Genomic DNA, 20,664 nt, shown 5'->3' on the forward strand with positions numbered 1-20,664 from the left:
GCACAGTGCTGCGCTAATCACAGGCGGTGAGATATTTCCCGATCTCTGCAGCCGTGCATCGGGACAATGTCTCACTGCCTGTGATTAGCGCAGCGCTGTGCCGACTTCATGGCGGACTTTGCAAGTGGAGTGTGCGAACACATCCAAGCACATCCCTATTCCTTATTCTAGCCCGGTCGTATGTCATCGCGTTCAAATTCATCAGGCTTTGGTGTGATTGTGTGTGGCCAAGTCCGTTCATTCGGGAAAGTCCGTCGGAACTCCGCCGAAAGTTCGTCGGGAAGACCTTCAGACCTAGTCTGCCAGAAAGTCCAGTTGTGTGTACGTGGCATTAGAATCTCAATGGAATGTAGTAGAAGACCTGTGTTAGGTACCTCTGCTGATCTGAGCGCCATTAGGAGAAGCTCCAAGAGTTTCTGGGTCTGCGGAGCTTTTCCATAGTCGTGATTAGAGAGGTAGGAGTGGATCTTCATTGGAAGATTTGCTTGTAAAATTTGGGAATTCCGTCTTTCCCTAAGACAATGGAGTTGATTTACTAAAACTGAAGAGTACAAAATCCGGTGCAGCTGTGCATGGTAACCAATCAGCTTTTCCAGCCTTCCCAGAAGAGTTGAAGCGATTATAGCTGCAAAGCATGGGCCAACTCAAAATTGATCCCTATGGACTAAGGCTGAGATGGCATTAAAGTTCATGTGCGTGTAAAGGCAGGCATCCCAATACTTTTGGTAATATCATGTATTTAAAAAAAAAAAGTAATTGATCTACTTTTACTGACTTTTTGCGAATTATCAATTTTTTCCAACCACAGCACAAAGGAAACTCCTGCTCCAAAACTGAGTCGAGGATCTTCCGTCACTGAACATCCTATATATGAGGCCAATGTCTATGGAACAACTGGTGAGTTGTCAATATAGGTAGTGTGAAACAGTAGCCTCCATCCTATAGCTGGGGGTCACATGTAATGCCTTTGTTTGGGAAATTATTATTTTTTTTTTTTAAGAGGAAAGAGAAGATGCAATATAAATACAGTGTGGTATAAAGGGTTAAATAGTTGGGATGAGAATTGGATGTTAACCTGGTTATACGCTGGCAAACCTTCCTAAGAAAATTTGACGACTGGACGAATTGTTGTTTGAAAGTACTTCAAAATGTTGTTTGTTGGAGAACTCCGGACTTGGTGACTAACAAAGCTGTGAATAGAATGAACAATACTATGTCTCATGCTGAATGGATAGCTCTCGAGTCGAACACAATTCCTAAATTTGAAAAATATGGCAGCCATGGATAGATAACTTTTTATCTCCATCATTTGATTTGAAAGTGCTTTTGCCAAGGTAGTTAATTGAAAAGATATCATCCTGAATACACTCATTTCAGAAATAGTGGCGGCTCTCGGCCCAATTCCGCGGATTCTTTCCCTTCCCCTCTTTCTTTTCTTCCTTTCCTTTTTTCTCTTTATATCTTTTCATTTCTCTCTCATCTTCTTTTCTTTTACTATACTCATACTCACATATCATTATAAAAATATGCATACAAGTTGTTTCTATCTTATAGTTCAGAGGATTGCATCTACTTTTGCAAGATCCTTGATTTATAAATTATTAATCATATTATTGTTAGTTAAGGATTTATTAATAATTTACCATTTATGTCTTTAAATGAAATCAGATAATGATAATAATACTTTTGGATCTGAGTGAGTAAACTTCATTACCTTGATTGTATAATCATTATTGTATCTAATATGTACCTTTTATTTTTCTCTCCATAAGACACACCTAGGTTTTAGAGGTTGAAAACAAGAAAAAAAATTCTGAACACAATGGTGTACTAAACATTTTTCCAGTGCCCATGAAATGCAAAGTGACCATTACCATAGAAAATGCAGAGTGACCAGTACCATAGAAAATATTGATAGAGTATTGGCAGGGAATGGAGGGATGGCTGTCACTGCACTTGTCGCAGAGCAGCGCTGTGGGCACTATAGATGCAGCCCACAGCGCTGCTGCCATCCGATCTCTCCCCTCCACTGTACAGATCTGTACACAGAGGGGAGAGAGGAACCGACCTCGTCATGATGCCGGTTTGTTTACAAGTGATCGCTCCGTCATTTGACGGAACAATCACATTGTAAACGGCCGCCGGGTGCACCAAGATGGCCGCCGCTCCGGAGCTAGGCCGAAGCCGCGGCCTTTCTGAAGGCCGCGGAGCGCTCTGGATCGTGGCGGGGGGCGGTGCCAATTGTATATTAGCCCCATAAGACGCAGGCACATTTCCCCCCATATTTCTGGGGGAAAAAAATGCGTCTTATAGTCTGAAAAATACGGTATGTCATTTGTACATGCAATAAAATCTTTTTAACAAGACAAAATGTTGTTTGCTTTTAACATTACATTTTGGAATTAATTTAACGAAAAAAAGCCACATACTTTGGGGTTGATCTACTAAAACTGGTGCAGCTGTGCATGGTAGAAAATCTGCTTTTTTGCCAAAGAAAAAACTAGAAGCTGATTCGTTTTTATGCACAGCTGCACCAGATTTTGCACTCTCCAGTCTTTGTAAATCAAACCCTACTATTAGCAATTGATAAAAAAAAAATTTCACCTCATTCAAATTTCCTCACCACTACTGTGGAAAACCAGTCTGACCCCATTAACAATTAGCACATCGAACAAATGTTCCTAACACAAAAAATTCCCAACAAAATTCTACTAGTGCATGGTCAGCTAAAGTCTTATGTCTGAATTCTTTTGACTATAGGTTATTAATGCCTAGGGGGAAAAAAATATATTAAATATTTATTTTATGGTCATGAAAATCAATACGGTGAATATAGTGGTTGTTTTTTAATCACAATGCTCTTTTCCAGCTGTTGATGGAATTCCATTCACAATCCACCCAATGTTTGAAAGCAGAATTGTAGAGCCTTCTGTGAGTATTATGCAAATCACTGTAAAATTCCCCACTAACTATTTTATGTCTTGCCTTCAATTCAAAATGATCAGTTTCTACATGGCACCATTGTTCTTTGGGCAATTTTTACTATATAATAAGACTGTAGCACGTGATTTCATGTGGTATTTGTTAAAAGATGCAACAAAATTTTGGCGGCCAGAAAATTGTGTTTTCGGCATTTTGCCAATCGAAAGAAAAGTGACGATGATGGCTGAAAAATTACTTCAATTTTACTGTGCTTACGTTGTGTTTTTCATACATCAACTGACTCAAAAACGGAATCAAATGTTTCGGTGCATCATTGATGCATTCTTGCTGAATTTTCAATGCATTTCAATGTGCTTTTGGTGCGTTTTTTTTATTATTTTAACTGACCTAAAATGCAGCAAGCAAGATTTTTTTTAACACCACAACTGAAGCGCAAGGGACCAGTGTGAAGACATACATATAATTTAAAGGGATGCATTTTTCTTGAGCTTTTCATGCACTAAAGGTGCCGATAATGGCTGGCATTGCATTCATATTCATGATATAATTTTTTTTTTTTTTCTGGTTACTACAGCTATAAGAAAAAAATAAGACAAAAAATAGTTGTTGCTTGCATTAATACCTCCTTGCCCTGAGGGAATTTCTATTCAATTCAATGAATGGGGGGTGCGCAGCTTCAACAACTCATCTTTGTGTTACCTATTCTACCTCTGGTATTTGTTACTGTCATCATATGATGTCATGACATACCACAGTATTTTACAGTAATGTGTAAAGCAGCTATAGATAAATGGTGACGATGCATGCCTGGCCAAAAAAATGCAGTACTCCCCTCTTTTATGTTATGAAAAAGGGGAGGTGTTCTTTGGTCTATCATTGGAGAACTCATGCAGGGCCGACAACACTGCTTGAGATTTAAGGGCAGGGGAAGAATCCTGGTCACAGCTCACTACAGGAAGTTGGGAGCTTGCTGGGTTTCTGGCAGGATTCAGAGGTATTTTTCTGTACTTGCATCAGGTGAAAAAAAGAAAAGCCTTGATAAAATGTTTGTTTTGCCAAGAGATGTAGAGGTCTATTTCCTAAAACTGGAGAGTGTAAAATCTGGTGCAGCTCTGCATGATAGCCAATTGGCTTCTAACTTCAGCTTGTTCAATTAAGCTTTCACAATAAAACCTAGAAGCTGATTGATTTCTATGCAGAGCTGCATCAGATTTTGTACTCTCCAGTTTTAGTAAATCAACCTCTTGGACCTTAATACAGAAAATAAAGGGAAGAAAAGGTATGATGTCCTTGGTCACTAGAGCTTACAATCTAAAGCTTTTTTATTACATGCAATAGATCCAATCAGAAATATTTATTTGATCCAAAAAAAGCTGCATGTTAATTAAAATGGGAGCATTGCCTATTGATTTTTGCACTGAAATGACACAGAAATCATTAGATCAATCTTCTAATCTTTCTCAGGTGGCATTGCTTTTTCACCAGTATTAAGTGAACAGGTTTATGTAGAATTCTAAAGCCAGCCCTTTAAATTGGGAGCAAAAATGTGTTTTTAAAGACAAAATTGAGGTTCTGCAACCCCCTCCCTGACTATTTAGAAATCCAATAAAAACAAATATATAGTTACTTCAGATCATGACTTAGTCACATCACCGATTGAGATTCATGTTACTCTTCATCACAGGATGATGGAAAAGCTGAGGAACCCAATTTTGCAAATCGTTGTGATCACATTCAAGTGGCATTCCCCCAATGTGGAAAAATAAATTCAGGCCCACCACCTACCAATAACATCTAGCTGGGAACTTCTCTGCCCTCAAGAAGCTTACAATCTAAGTTCCCACTCACATTCCTACTCCTATTCCTACAAGTTCCTACTCACATTCATACATTTTTTTCATACATACATTCATTCATGTATTTGGAGTGTGAGAGAAAATCGGAGTACCCAGAGGAAACCCACTCAGGTACATGTAAACTCTGTGCAGGTAGTGTTGTGGTTTAAGATTTGAACTGATAACCCCAGTGCTGCTAGGCGGAAGTGCTAACCACTTTAAACACTTTCTTTGGATTTTCAAAGTTATAGTTTTGAAACATAGGAAACTTATATGATATGTGATAGTCACTTTAAATTATATCCAAAGTGTATCTCTTCAACGGATGTGTTCTTATTGCTTCCCGTACTAGATAATCTCACCAAGCTTGCATGACCTTCGAATCAAAACCCTGGCTGACATTGAAAATGAGGTAAGATAACTTAAAAATTTTGCTTTAGGGCTTGGTTATGTGAGATTTTTATTTTATTTTTATTTTTTTAACTGGTTAAGCCTCATGCATGCATGCAATGTATGATAGCCTGGTGTTTAGGTGTGAGCAGAAGGCATTGAAATACCATCCAGCCCAGCTTCCAGCAGCTTGAAGAACTCTGAAACCTGCTGTAGCTGCACAGGACTGGATAGTACACCGAGTGGTACTAATGTTTAGGGCTGTATGTGCCCAGGGATAAATGCCCAGAATGCAAGTAGTCTGCAATGTAAAACACAAGATTATCTGTGCTCAGACTGGCTAACAAGTCCCGACAGCTGCTAGCACATTTGCTGGTCACAAACAGAACAACATAAAAATGAAGCGCTTTCATTAATAAACTAACGTGCACATAAAGTCCATTTCCCTTAGGAGAAATCACAGCTTGATAAAGTGAGCAGGAACAGAGATCTTGATTAGAAACCTCCACAATCAGCACACGCAGCCTCTTACTGAATATGGTTGACTACTATTACTGAGAGTCAAACACGTGTTTCCCAGGCAGCTCAAGAATTTAACCCCTTCCTCTGCTACCCTGTCAAATATGGTTCCTTTCCAGATCCTAATAGTCTGCGCCAGAGATGTCTCTCCATCAAGCACCCGAGGTCCGCAATGTATATCTCGCCTTAAAACAAATAAGGTCTCCTCATAGACTAATAAGTTTTTTATAGCACAATTTAAAGTATAAAAACCCACTCACATTAACTCCAGTTAAAATCCGCATTGAAAATCCACTTTAGAAAGTCTCCAACCTAAAGCATGGCCGCACTCCGCTTTGTTCTTGTGCCACGATGACCTCACATGCCAGCCTCCACCCTATGTGTTTCATCATAATAAAGATGTAGTCGGGGCCTTTTAGGTTGGAGACTTTCCCAAGTGGATTTTCAATGCTGATTTTAACTGGAGTTAATGTGAGTGCATTTTTATGTTTTTATTTAGGTAGTCTGCATTATGCTGCATACATACGATCGGACTATCCGGCGGACTTAGTCCAGCAGACAACCTGCTGGACTTTGCAGCAGAGCTCCGCCGGACTTTCCAAACGAGCGGACCTGCCCACACACGACCGTACTTTTCCGGAGGACAATCCGCTGGACTATGGCGGGAGTCCGCTGGACTTTTGAAATGAATGGAGTTGCCCACACATGGAGTAAAGTCCGTTCATTTTGAACATGGCTCCAGCTAGACGGAACTAGCAATCCGCCATCTTCTACTATTTCTTTTACTAGCGGAGGAGCCCCGGCTTTTTCCTTTATCGCCGCCACCGTCCGGGGGACTTCTTCCGACTTGGGGGGGTCTTGTCCCGCTCTTTGGTTCTTCTTGCCGGGCCTCCTCTTTCTTCTTCCAGCTCTTTTACTAGCGTTATAACCTAAAAACCGGGGTATCTGGCACTACCTATGATTAAGTAAAAATTAGATAAAGTATAGATTGGAGATACAAAGTGAGTATTTTTATAGTCCCTAAAAATACCAGCAATCTCATAAAATGCGCTCTATATCAGATATCCTATTCCCACACTAAATGGGAATATTAGCCTCTATCAGGGACAAGGTTCAATAATCCCAAAGACTGCTGGGCGCCAAAAGCTCTATGTGATTTAACCAATGTGAACCCCTATGCGACTTTAACAATAAAATCACATAGATAATCTTGGATGTGGCCTGGTCCGGAAATAATATACACTTGTATCAGAAGGACCTAGACCTCAGCTTCCAAAAGGTGCTTATGTGCAAAAATATATAGAAATATGTGATATGGTGCTCACATGCAACTTATGTCAGAAATCGCATAGATGTTGGTGCATGTGAACTCATCCAGCTACAACTCACCCTCACGTATAAGCAAATCTACTCCTAAAGTGCAAATCTGTAACAGATTAAATCAAACATACAAAATGGGTGTGCCTCTATCCGAAGTGAATCAGAATTATAAAGTGCAAATTATTGTAAACATAGGCTCCAAATCTTCCTAGTGAAATACCCAACCACAAAAAATATATTGAGTAAGACTGAAAAATAAATAAAATGATTACCGTATATACTCGAGTATAGGCCGACCCGAATATAAGCCGAGGCCCCCAATTTACCCCCAAAAAAACTGGCAAACTTATTGACTCGTGTATAAGCCGAGGGTGAGATATGCCTGTCCATCCCTGTGTGTGTGTCCGTCCCTGTGTGTCCGTCCATCCCTGTGTGTGTGTGTGTCCATCCATCCATCCATCCCTGTGTGTGTGTGTGTGTGTCCATCCATCCATCCATCCCTGTGTGTGTGTGTGTGTGTCCATCCATCCATCCATCCCTGTGTGTGTGTGTGTCCATCCATCCATCCATCCCTGTGTGTGTGTGTGTCCGTCCATCCATCCCTGTGTGTGTGTGTCTCCATCCATCCATCCATCCCTGTGTGTGTGTGTCTCCATCCATCCATCCATCCCTGTGTGTGTGTGTCTCCATCCATCCATCCATCCCTGTGTGTGTGTGTCTCCATCCATCCATCCCTGTGTGTGTGTGTCCATGTGTGTGTGTGTGTGTGTGTGTGTGTGTGTGTGTGTGTGTGTGTGTGTGTGTGTGTGTGTGTCCAGCCTACCTGTGTCCCGAGCCTCCGTCCCGTGCCTTGCCTCCTTGCCTCCGTCCCGTGCCGTGCCTTGCCTCCTTGCCTCCGTCCCGTGCCGTGCCTTGCCTCCTTGCCTCCGTCCCGTGTCGTGTCGTGCCTTGCCTCCGTCCCGTCCCGTGCCGTGCCTTGCCTTGCCTCCGTCCCGTGCCTTGCCAGGATCGCCTCGGCGGCCATTCTAAAATTCAAAAGCCCCGCCTCCGCCTCCGCCTGTGATAGGCGGAACACTGAATTTCCCAGCAGCCTGTGTTCCGCCTATCACCGATATCGTCTCATCCTCGTACTACGGACGAGGATGAGACGATGTCCGTGATAGGCGGAACACAGGCTGCTGGGAAATTCAGTGTTCCGCCTATCACAGGCGGAGGCGGAGAAGGAGGCGCGGCTTTCAAATTGTAGTATGTCCGCCGTCTGTCTGCTCGATACGCTGATCGAGCAGTCAGACGGCGATGACTCGAGTATAAGCCGAGGGGGGCACTTTCAGCCTCAAAAAAGAGGCTGAAAATCTCGGCTTATACTCGAGTATATACGGTAAAAAATAGAAAATAGTCAGAATCTAGGAAAAAAAAAAAAAAGAGTCTGAAAACAAGAAGAAAAAAGCACAAAACAAACAGGCACCACACCCTAGATTGAGGTGTATATAGAAAAGACCTAGAAATCATAGGCCAAAAACCCTATCACAAAGTGTAAATGTATATTACAGATCAAAAGTCCATATATAAATGGGGAAAAAAAGGAAAAAAAAAAATTTGAAAAAATCCAATATATAAAAATGTATGGCTAAGTGTACCACACCACCCTTAAAAAAAAAAAATATATATATATATATATATATATATATATATAAAACCAAAAACCAAGAACCACAAACATTAAATTAATATATTAAATGTCCATTGTTGAACAATCTTCTGTTGTGCAAGTCCAAAAATTATATTCATAAGCTGACTTTTGTGCTTGCTGTATATCCTTCAAAGTGACTTCCGTGCTCACCCACAAGGTTCCCCACTCACCAGAAAGATGCACCCCAGCTGGGGTAATTCGCCTTTAATCAGCCTTTTAAAATTCCGGCTCCTCGCCCATGTAATCCTTCACATCCAGACGGGGGTTCCGTTTATCCCTCATAGGAAAAATATAAAGTCTCCATAGTGTAGTATGTTCATACTTGAGAGAAGCACTAATGGTTTATTTAGGCAACAAACTGTTTATTTCCACAAAAATGTATAAAAATATAAAAAAATATATCAAAACAAGCTACGTATAGCATATATATGTATTTAAGAAAATATAGTCCAGGACTCCCACTTTCTATAACATCCGTGGGTCAGTGACCATCAGAAAAATCAGAGAGCCCACAAACAGATCAAGATATGAGTTGGGAAATATAGAAATAAATTTTTAACCATAAAAATGAAAAAATAAAGATAAAAAAATATATTAAAAAAAAAATTAAAAATCCAAAAATGTAAAAATAATAAAAGCTGCACAAATGGCTGTCCAACCCAAAGGGATCAGGATCAGTTCTTACTTATGGTCACACTTCACTATAGGAAAACTCAAATAGTTAATTTTGGTTAGTGAGCCTTCTTAGTTGTAGGTGACCTTTAAATTCCGGGACTATCCCGTGTGCAAACTGCAATTGTAGATTCCCCTAGGGTAGGGCCATGTATTACGCCTTCATAGCATATGTTAAAATACTCCAGGGTTCGCTCAGTGGATGCGCTGCGTGCGTGTCATCTGCGCTCCACCATTCAAACCGACCCAGAAGTGACGTGTGTGTGGTTCTGTCGAACGTGTTTCGTCATAGACGTCTTCAGCGGCGGTACTTTCAGACCGCCGTTGAAGACGTCTATGACGAAATGCGTTCGACGGAACCAGGCACACTACGTCACTTGACACGCACGCAGCGCATCCACTGAGCAAACCCTGGAGTATTTTAACATATGCTATGAAGGCGAAATACATGGCCCTACCCTAGGGGAATCTACAATTGCAGTTTGCACACGGGATAGTCCCGGAATTTAAAGGTCACCTACAACTAAGAAGGCTCACTAACCAAAATTAACTATTTGAGTTTTCCTATAGTGAAGTGTGACCATAAGTAAGAACTGATCCTGATCCCTTTGGGTTGGACAGCCATTTGTGCAGCTTTTATTATTTTTTACATTTTTGATTTTTATTTTTATATATTTTTTTATCTTTATTTTCCCAAGGCGTCTTTCAGGACAGCACCTGAGATAGCGACTCCTCCCTCCTCGTTAGGAAACACCTTCTTCCTCCAGACTTTAAAGGGAGGCACCTCCCTACCACACCTCAGTTATTGTGTTTCCTCCGGCCCGGAGGGAACATCTTTTGGGAGAGAGTCAGATCTCTTGGGTGTTCCTGAGGGACAAGGCTTCCTTCCCTTTTTTTCCTCCTTAAGGGACCCGCTGTCCTCCCGACCTACCCAGGCCTCGGCAGCGGTAACAAGCGGGCTCCTCTTCCCCCTCTTGGTGCTCGGAGAGAGCCGAAGATTCGGTGGCCCGCACGTCCGTAGGCGCGGCGGCGCACATGTGCCGCCGCCAATTTTTTTTTCCGGCGGTCGTGCTGGAAATGACAGAGCGGGTCACTGGGTCGGCTGAAACGTCGTTTCCGGCGTGGACGCAGGGGGAGGAGGGAGGACAGGAGCCTGTGCCTATTTCCGCTTCCGGTCCGGTGCAGATTCATTATGGGAGTCCGGAGGCGGTGTGTAGCCACAAGTGGAATTCTGCACACCTGTTATGGAAGATTCAGCGTCTGCAGCGGTGGGGACAGGCACAGGCACCAGCAAAGCCCAGGTAGGAGGCAGCGGTTAAAGTCTGCCTTTTTTTTCTCCTATTTCCTGGCTTTTGGTCTCTCTCTTTTTTTCTTTCCCCCCTGGTGGCAAGGGGCCTGTCTGGGCACTAGAAGCTGACTGGTTTCTTCTCGGTGCACCTGTGTGGTGATCCCTATCAAGGCTGAGACTGGGTCTCTCTAAGGGTTCCCTGTTTTTTTTCCCTTTTTTGTCTTTTTCTTCATAGGCTAAGAGCTCTGACCCAAAGAAGAGATGTCCTTCTTGCAGGGCCAAGCTGGGAGAAAATTGGAAGAAAGCCCTATGCAGTGCCTGCATTACTTCTTTAGTTAAAGAGGAATCAGCCTCTGTATGCGAGGATCTGGTTGCCTCTGTAAAGAAGGAGCTATACGCCACGATTCAGAATTTTCGTGACTCACTAGTAAACCCGGCTGCTAGTCAGCCTTCCACTTCAGAGTCTTCCCAGGGGTCTTTCTCTATCCCGGTATTGGAATCTCTGCCTGAAGACCCTTCAGATAGGGAAAAGCAGTCCACTGCTCTTTCCGTTAAAGATTCGGAAGAGGAGTTGGAGGAGTCCGAGGTAGCCCCCTCTAAATTCAAACTGTCCCTTGAAGAGGTTGATGTGCTCCTTAAAGCCATTCATGCTACGCTTGGCTTAAGTGAGGAGAGAAAGGAATTATCACTCCATGACCGCATGTATGCTGGGTTGGATGAGCCTAAGGGCCGAACGTTCCCAGTTCATCCGGTCATCTCTGAGGCCATTAGGAAAGAATGACAGGATCCAGAGAAAAAGCCCTTTTTCTCCAAAGCCCACAAAAGGCGTTTTTCCTTTTGAGGAGGACCCTGCAGCAGTGTGGAACAAGGCGCCCAGACTGGATGCCGCCTTCTCCCAGGTCTCAAGGTCCATGGATCTGTCCTTTGAAGACATGGGAGTTTTGAAGGATCCGATGGACAAACGCGTGGATCTTTTGCTCAAGAGATCATGGCAATCAGTTATGAGCAATTTAAAACCAGCAATAGCCACAACGTGTGTAGCCAGAAATTTTGAATACTGGATTAACCAGTTAAAGTCACATATAGCTGCAGATTCCCCCAAACAGGAAATCTTAGATTCTTTTCCTACCCTTCCAGTTGCTTATATTGCAGATGCCTCAGCTGAGGCAATTAAGATGTCAGCCAGGTCAGCAGCTCTAACTATTGCTGCAAGAAGAGCCTTATGGCTTAAAACTTGGCCTGGTGATTCGGCATCAAAGAACAAGCTGTGTGGGTTACCCTTTTCAGGGGACCTTCTCTTCGGCCCTGACCTCGATAATATTCTTGACTAGACAGCCGATAAAAAGAGATCCTTCCCGGTCAAAAAGAAAAAGCAGGTACCAAAACGTCTTTTTCGACCTAAAAAAACTCAGGATCAGGACAGCAAATTGCAGGGGAGAAGGAAAAATTGGTCCGCCCCGAAGCCGAAAGGTAGAGGCGGAATTCTCTTCCGTCCTCCTACGCAGGCCGAAAAATCTCAATGACTCGTCTCTGCGGGTGGGCGGAAGACTACAAGAATTTCTTCTGCAGTGGTCAGGGATAACTTCAAATCAGTTTGTTCTGACCACTCTCGCGCAGGGTTACACACTCGAGTTTGCTAACAACCCCCCAAAAAGGTTCCTGATTACAAGCACCCCGAGGGACTCGGTAAGGGCCCTGGCCATGAAGTCCTCTCTAGAGGAACTGATGCAGCAGGGTGTAGTGGTACAGGTACCCCTGCAAGAACAGCAGGAGGGGTTTTATTCCCATGTTTTTTTAGTAAAAAAACAGACAGGAAAATTTCGGTTGATTCTCAACCTAAAACCGTTAAACGAGTCCATCAGGTACAGAAAGTTCAAGATGGACTCAATTTTTTCAGTCAGGAATCTGTTGACGCCAGGATGTTTTATAGCGTCAGTGGATTTAAAGGATGCATACCTACATGTTCCGATCTCTCCCCAGTCTCAGAAGTTCCTCAGGCTGGCGGTGAGGTTGGGGGGTGTGGCTCATCATCTCCAGTTCAGGGCCTTACCCTTCGGTCTGTCATCATCTCCCCGAATTTTTACCAAAGTAATGGCAGAAGCTTTAGCTTCGCTGCGACTTCAGGGAATCGCAGTTATTCCTTATTTAGACGATTTGCTGTTTTTCGCCCCATCCAGCGAGGAATTGCAGATCAATCTAGGCAAAGCTCGCAGCCATCTGGAGGCTCTGGGGTGGATTTTGAATCTCCAAAAGTCGTCCCTAAACCCATCCCAGGAGATTCGGTTTTTAGGGTATCTAATAAATTCGGTGGATCAAAAAATTTTCCTTCCCTTAGACAAAAAGGACAGGATTTCCGGTGCAGTGTCTTTACTGCAGACCAGCCAAAATCTGACAGTAAGACTGGTTATGTCAGCTTTGGAGGTTCTAACCTCAACAATGCCGGCAGTCCAGTGGGCAAGAATGCATTTCAGGTGTCTGCAGGCTTTTCTTCTAAAATCTTGGGATCACACAGTGGCATCCCTAGAGGCAGAGGTAAGGGTGCCAACCCAGGTAAAAAGGTCCCTATGGTGGTGGAAAAGACAGGATGTCTTGTCAGAAGGGTTAGTCTGGGCTTTTCCAGTCGAGAAAAGACTAACAACCGACGCCAGTTCCTGGGGGTGGGGAGCCCATCTAGGAACACGTTTTACTCAGGGATCCTGGGCCAAAGAGGAGGCAGTAAGGTCCTCAAACTGGAGGGAGCTCAAGGCGATTGCCTTGGCTCTGGAATTGTTTGTCCAGGAGCTTCAGTCTCATCACGTTCAGGTCCTAACAGACAATGCCACGGCGGTGGCTTATTTAAACAGGCAGGGGGGTACAAGAAGCAGGTCGCTTCAAGTACTGGCCATGGAGATCCTTCGGTGGGCGGAAAAACATTTGTTATCTCTATCAGCAGTCCACCTAAAAGGGGATCTAAACAGGTTAGCGGACTTCCTAAGCAGAAACGCTATTCGGGAAGCGGAATGGTCTCTAAACCCGGAGGTATTGGCAATGATTGCCGGGAAATGGGGGCTATCAGAGGTGGACCTGTTCGCCTCAAAGGAGAACGCCCAGGTTCCCCAGTTCTTTTCCCTGGACAGTCGCGATGGGTCGCTGGGCACAGATGCGCTAGCATATCCATGGGAATTCCGTCTTTGCTACGCTTTCCCCCCATTTCAGTTAATCCCGTTAATTTTAAGGAAAATTCAGAAGGAAAAGGTGCCAGTTATTCTAATCACGCCCTTTTGGCCAAAGAGGGCCTGGTTTTCGACAGTTCTAGGTCTGGCAATCAAGCCTTGTTGGCATCTGCCCCTCAGACACGATCTGTTGTTGCAGGGCCCAGTAAACCATCCAGGAGTGGCCAGCTTGGCCCTCACAGCCTGGTTTCTGAAAGGCAGCTCCTTAGGGGCAAGGGGTTTTCCAGCCGTTTGATCTCAACCCTTTTGGCAAGTAGGAAAAGGGTTACAGGGGCCATTTATTCTAAGATTTGGAAGCGTTATAAAACATGGTGTTTTTCAGCCGCCCAGGTGCCAGGGAGCCTTGTCTCCATCTTGGAGTTTTTACAAGATGGAGCAGACAAGGGACTAGCAGTTAGTACCCTGAAAGTGCAGGTAGCAGCTCTGACAGTGTTCTTAGAAAGATCTGTGGCCTCAGATCTGCTGGTGATCAGATTCTTTAGAGCCCTTAAAAGGTCTAGGCCAGCACCTATTAAGGTTTTTCCTAGATGGGATTTGTCGGTAGTCCTACAGTCTCTAACAAGGGGTCCTTTTGAGCCCCTTGAGGAGGCGCCCCTTAGGTTTCTCACATTAAAGACCATTTTTCTGATTGCCATTGTCTCTGCATGCAGGATCAGTGAGCTAAATGCTCTGTCAGTTAAAGAACCGTATCTATCCATTTTTTCTGACAGAGTTATTCTTAGAACAGATGCAAAATTCTTACCGAAGGTAGCTTCAGTTCAGAACCGTATACAGGACATAGTACTTCCAACCTTTTGCGTTAACCCCAAAGGAGATAAGGAGACTCTTTTTTTCCATATGTTGGACATCAGGAAGACTCTGTTGAGTTATCTAGAAAGGACGGAGTCCTTCAGACGTTCAGATTCACTGTTTGTACTTTTCTCAGGAAGCAAAAAGGGTTTCCAAGCTTCTAAAGTCACTTTAGCTAGATGGCTGAAATTATCTATCTCGGAGGCATATTCCCAGGCAGGATTATCCCCTCCAGCAGGAATTTGTGCACACTCAACCAGGGCTCTGGCGTCTACATGGGCAGAGAGAGCTGGTGCCACCCCTGAGCAGATCTGCAAGGCGGCGACATGGTCGAGTTTTCACACATTTGTGAAACATTATAGACTGGACCTCATTTCGGCCAGCGAACAGGCGTTTGGCAGAAAGGTCCTTCAAGCTGTTGTCCCGCCCTAAGGGGTAAGTCTCTGTTATCCTCTCAGGTGCTGTCCTGAAAGACACCTTGGGAAAGACCAAGTTAGACTTACTGGTAACTTGTTTTCCAGAAGTCTTTCAGGACAGCAACATCCCGCCCCATGGTATTGTATTATGCTACGCTGTGACTAACATATGTTTATGTGTTCCAGCCGGGGCCGGAGGTTCTCTTCTACAACTGAGGTGTGGTAGGGAGGTGCCTCCCTTTAAAGTCTGTAGGAAGAAGGTGTTTCCTAACGAGGAGGGAGGAGTCGCTATCTCTCAGGTGCTGTCCTGAAAGACTTCTGGAAAACAAGTTACCGGTAAGTCTAAAGCCGCGTACACACGGGCGGACTGTCTGGCCAACTTAGTCCATCGAAACACATTTCAGCGGACAGTCCGCTTGTGTGTGGGCTTCAGCGGACTTTTTCAGCGTGCAGTCTGGCGGACTAAGTATTTCGGAATTTCCGAAATACTGTCCGTCATACTTTGGTTTCAGCGGACAATCCGCTCTTCAGTAGGCTAGCTCGACGGACTAAGTATGGCGCATGCTCAGAAAGGATTTACACGGCGAAAGGTTGCATTGCTGTGTATTGGACTTCCTATTTCTAGTCCCGTCGTACGTGCTGTACACGTCATCGCGCAAGCTTTCGATGGACTGTTTGTGCATCCGTGTGTGGTCAAGTCCGTTCATTCGAAAGTAGGACGGACTGTCCGTCGGATTGTCTGACGGACTAAGTTGGCCATACAGTCCGCCCGTGTGTACGCGGCTTAACTTGGTCTTTTTCATTTTTATGGTTAAAATGTATTTCTATATTTCCCAGCTCATATCTTGATCTGCTTGTGGGCTCTCTGATTTTTCTGATGGTCACTGACCCACGGATGTTCTAGAAAGTGGGAGTCCTGGACTATATTTTCTTAAATACATATATATGCTATACGTAGCTTGTTTTGATATATTTTTTTATATTTTTATACATTTTTGTGGAAATAAACAGTTTTTTTGCCTAAATAAACCATTAGTGCTTCTCTCAAATATATACCGTGCCTTGCGAAAGTATTCGGCCCCCTTGAACTTTTCAACCTTTTGCCACATTTCAGGCTTCAAACATAAAGATATAAAAATTTTATTTTTTGTGAAGAATCACCAACAAGTGGGACACAATTGTGAAGTGGAACGAAATCTATTGGATTTTTGAAACTTTTTTAACTAATAAAAAAATGAAAAGTGGGGCGTGCAAAATTATTCGGCCCCCTTGCGTTAATACTTTGTAGAGCCACCTTTTGCTGCGATTACAGCTGCAAGTCGCTTGGGGTAGGTCTCTATCAGTTTTGCACATCGAGAGACTGAAATTCTTGCCCATTCTTCCTTGCAAAACAGCTCGAGCTCAGTGGGGTTGGATGGAGAGCGTTTGTGAACAGCAGTTTTCAGCTCTTTTCACAGATTCTCGATTGGATTCAGGTCTGGACTTTGACTTGGCCATTCTAACACCTGGATACGTTTATTTGTGAACCATTCCTTTGTAGATTTTGCTGTATGTTTGGGATCATTGTCTTGTTGGAAGATAAATCTCCGTCCCAGTTTCAGGTCTTTTGCAGACTCCAACAGGTTTTCATCCAGAATGGTCCTGTATTTGGCTGCATCCATCTTCCCCTCAATTTTAACCATCTTCCCTGTCCCTGCTGAAGAAAAGCAGGCCCAAACCATGATGCTGCCACCACCATGTTTGACAGTGGGGATGGTGTGTTGAGGGTGATGCGCTGTGTTGCTTTTATGCCAAACATATTGTTTTGCATTGTGGGCAAAAAGTTTGATTTTGGTTTCATCTGACCAGAGCACCTTCTTCCACATGTTTGGTGTGTCTCCCAGGTGGCTTGTGGCAAACTTTAGACGAGACTTTTTATGGATATCTTTGAGAAATGGCTTTCTTCTTGCCACTCTTCCATAAAGGCCAGATTTGTGCAGTGTACGACTGATTGTTGTCCTATGGACAGACTCTCCCACCTCAGCTGTAGTTCTCTGCAGTTCATCCAGAGTGATCATGGGCCTCTAGGCTGCATCTCTGATCAGTCTTCTCCTTGTCTGAGCTGAAAGTTTAGAGGGACGGCCAGGTCTTGGTAGATTTGCAGTGGTCTGATACTCCTTCCATTTCAAAATGATCACTTGCACAGTGCTCTTTGGGATGTTTAAAGCTTGGGAAATCTTTTTGTATCCAAATCTGGCTTTAAACTTCTCCACAACAGTATTACAGACCTGCCTGGTGTGTTCCTTGGTCTTCATGATGCTCTCTGCGCTTTCAACAGAACCCTGAGACTATCACAGAGCAGGTGCATTTATACAGAGACTTGATTACACACAGGTGGATTCTATTTATCACCATCAGTCATTTAGGACAACATTGGATCATTCAGAGATCCTCGCTGAACTTCTGGAGTGAGTTTGCAGCACTGAAAGTAAAGGGGGCCGAATAATTTTGCACGCACCACTTTTTCAGTTTTTTATTTGCTAAAAAAGTTTAAATTATCCAATAGATTTCGTTCCACTTCACAATTGTGTCCCACTTGTTGGTGATTCTTCACAAAAAATTTAAATTTTTATATCTTTATGTTTGAAGCCTGAAATGTGGCAAAAGGTTGAAAAGTTCAAGGGGGCCGAATACTTTCGCAAGGCACTGTACATACTACACTATGGAGACTTTATATTTTTCCTATGAGGGATAAATGGAACCCCCGTCTGGATGTGAAGGATTACATGGGCGAGGAGCCGGAATTTTAAAAGGCTGATTAAAGGCGAATTACCCCAGCTGGGGTGCATCTTTCTGGTGAGTGGGGAACCTTGTGGGCGAGCACGGAAGTCACTTTGAAGGATATACAGCCAGCATGAAAGTCACCTTATGAATATAATTTTTGGACTTGCACAATAGCAGATTGTTCAACAATGGACATCTAATATATTAATTTAATGTTTGTGGTTCTTGGTTTCTGGTTATATATATTTTTTAAGGGTGGTGTGGTACACTTAGCCATACATTTTTATATTTTGGATTTTTTTTATTATTTTTTTTTCCTTTTTTTCTTTTTTATATATGGACTTTTGATCTGTAATATACATTTACACTTTGTGATAGGGTTTTTGGCCTATGATTTCTAGGTCTTTTCTATATACACCTCAATCTAGGGTGTGGTGCCTGTTTGTTTTGTGCTTTTTTTCTTCTTGTTTTCAGGCTCTGTTTTTTTTTTTTTGTTGTTTTTTTCTAGATTCTGACTATTTTTTCTATTTTTTTAATCATTTTATTTATTTTTCAGTCTTACTCAATATATTTTTTGTGGTTGGGTATTTCACTAGGAAGATTTGGAGCCTATGTTTACAATAATTTGCACTTTATAATTCTGATTCACTTCGGATAGAGGCACACCCATTTTGTATGTTTGATTTAATCTGTTACAGATTTGCACTTTAGGAGTAGATTTGCTTATACGTGAGGGTGAGTTGTAGCTGGATGAGTTCACATGCACCAACATCTATGCGATTTCTGACATAAGTTGCATGTGAGCACCATATCACATATTTCTATATATTTTTGCACATAAGCACCTTTTGGAAGCTGAGGTCTAGGTCCTTCTGATACAAGTGCATATTATTTCCGGACCAGGCCACATCCAAGATTATTTATGTGATTTTATTGTTAAAGTCGCATAGGGGTTCACATTGGTTAAATCACATAGAGCTTTTGGCTCCCAGCAGTCTTTGGGATTATTGAACCTTGTCCCTGATAGAGGCTAATATTCCCATTAGTGTGGGAATAGGATATCTGATATAGAGCGCATTTTATGAGATTGCTGGTATTGTTAGGGACTATAAAAATACTCACTTTGTATCTCCAATCTATACTTTATCTAATTTTTACTTAATCATAGGTAGCGCCAGATACCCCGGTTCTTAGGTTATAATATTGTGAAAACCCTGTTTGGGGGTTTTCTTTGGTGGGGGGCTGCAACCTGTCTAGTCCTTACTGTAAGGACATTTTCTATCCGTAAAAAAAATTTTCCACCCATTTTCCCCTCTACCTGTGCGTAAGTAGCGCGGTTTCCCTCAGAATTTATAATACTTTTACTAGCGTTGGCCCCATCTTCTGTCGCCGCAGCCGCCTTTTGCTTCTTCTTCTCCTTCTCTTCTTCTTCTTCCGATGTTGACACGGCGCTGTCTCCGGCCGTAATGCTGGGGATGTGTTGTGCGGCGACTTATATGTGTGTGGACAGGGGGTGGGGTCACATGGTGACCCCGTCCCTTATGATGTCACAGTCCCAGCATCCTCCGGGGCTGTGACATCATAAAGGGGCGGGGTCACCATGTGACATCACCCAGTGACCCCCGCCCCGTGTCCATATATAAGTTGCCGCACAACGCGCCCCAGCATTATGGCCAGAGACAGCGTCGTGTCAACATCAGAAGAAAGAAGAAGAAAAGAAGCAGAAGGTGGCGACACAAGACCGGGCCAACGCTAGTAAAAGAGCTGGAAGATGAAAGCGGAGGCCCGGCAAAAAGAATCGAAGAGCGGGACAAGACCCCCGAAGTCGGAAGAAGACCCCCGGACGGCGGCGGCGACGAAGGAGAAAGCCGGGCTCCTCCGCTAGTAAAAGAGCTAGCAGAAGATAGCAGAGGAGTCCGGCAAGAAGACCCCATCAAGATGGAAGACCACCGGAGCTGTCTAATAAAGTATTTTAAAAACCTGTGTTGTGTTTTTTTTTTTATTTACACTTTTTTTCCCCAGGTGAATGGGTAGGGGTACATTGTACCCCATACTCATTCACATAGGGTGGGGGGCCGGAATCTGGGGCCCCCTTATTAAAGGGGCTCCCGGGTTCTGATAAGCCCCCCGCCTGCAGACCCTGACAACCAATGGCCAGGGTTGTCGGGAAGAGGCCCTTGTCCCCATCAACATAGGGACAAGGTGCTTTGGGGTGGGAGGACCGCAGGACCCCCCTTCCCCAAAGCACCCCCCATGTTGAGGGCATGCGGCCTGGTACAGCTCAGGAGGGGGGGCGCTCGCTCATCCCCGTCCCGTTTCCTGACCGGCCAGGCTGCGTGGACTGATAAGGGTCTGTTATGGACTTTGGGGGGAGCCCCACGCCGTTTTTTCAGCGTAAGGCCTCCCCTTTAAATCCATACCAGGCGACGGGGCTAGTGAGGTGTCAATCTCGCCGATGGAGGCGGCAACATTGACCTTCTTCGCTAGTTCTGTCTACCTGGAGCCACGTTCAAAATGAACGGTCTTTTCTCCATGTGTGGGCAAGTCCGTTCCTTTCAAAAGTCCGGCGAATTAACACACAGACTGGAGAATTGTCCACCGGACTGCCGAGTCCAGCGGACAATTTTGAGTCAAAACTTCTTTCTAAGTCCACCGGACTTTTGGGAAGAAAAAGTCAGCCGGAGCCCACACACAGGCGGATTGTCCAGCGGACTCTGGTCTACCGGACAATCCGATCGTGTGTACGTGGCATTACAGTGATTCGTCAAAGTATCCTAAATATTAGCATCACGCTGTGCACTTTCCAGCCACAGCAGAAAAAATGTGA

At 43.9% G+C, this 20,664-nt stretch overlaps 1 protein-coding gene across 1 annotated transcript in view; it reads left to right on the top strand.

Moving 5' to 3' along the window:
- The window catches only part of MVB12A (multivesicular body subunit 12A), a 49,899-nt gene that overhangs the window by 24,493 nt on the left and 4,742 nt on the right, over positions 1-20,664 (top strand). The window contains exons 7-9 of the mRNA XM_077478904.1: positions 809-897; positions 2,870-2,931; positions 5,131-5,190. Coding sequence (XP_077335030.1) covers positions 809-897; positions 2,870-2,931; positions 5,131-5,190 — 211 coding nt within the window. The remainder of the gene's footprint in view (positions 1-808; positions 898-2,869; positions 2,932-5,130; positions 5,191-20,664) is intronic.

Source organism: Lithobates pipiens, unplaced genomic scaffold, assembly GCF_037356315.1.
Source record: "Lithobates pipiens isolate NorthernLeopardFrog02 unplaced genomic scaffold, aLitPip1_a1.2 Scaffold_1, whole genome shotgun sequence".
NCBI lineage: Eukaryota > Metazoa > Chordata > Amphibia > Anura > Ranidae > Lithobates > Lithobates pipiens.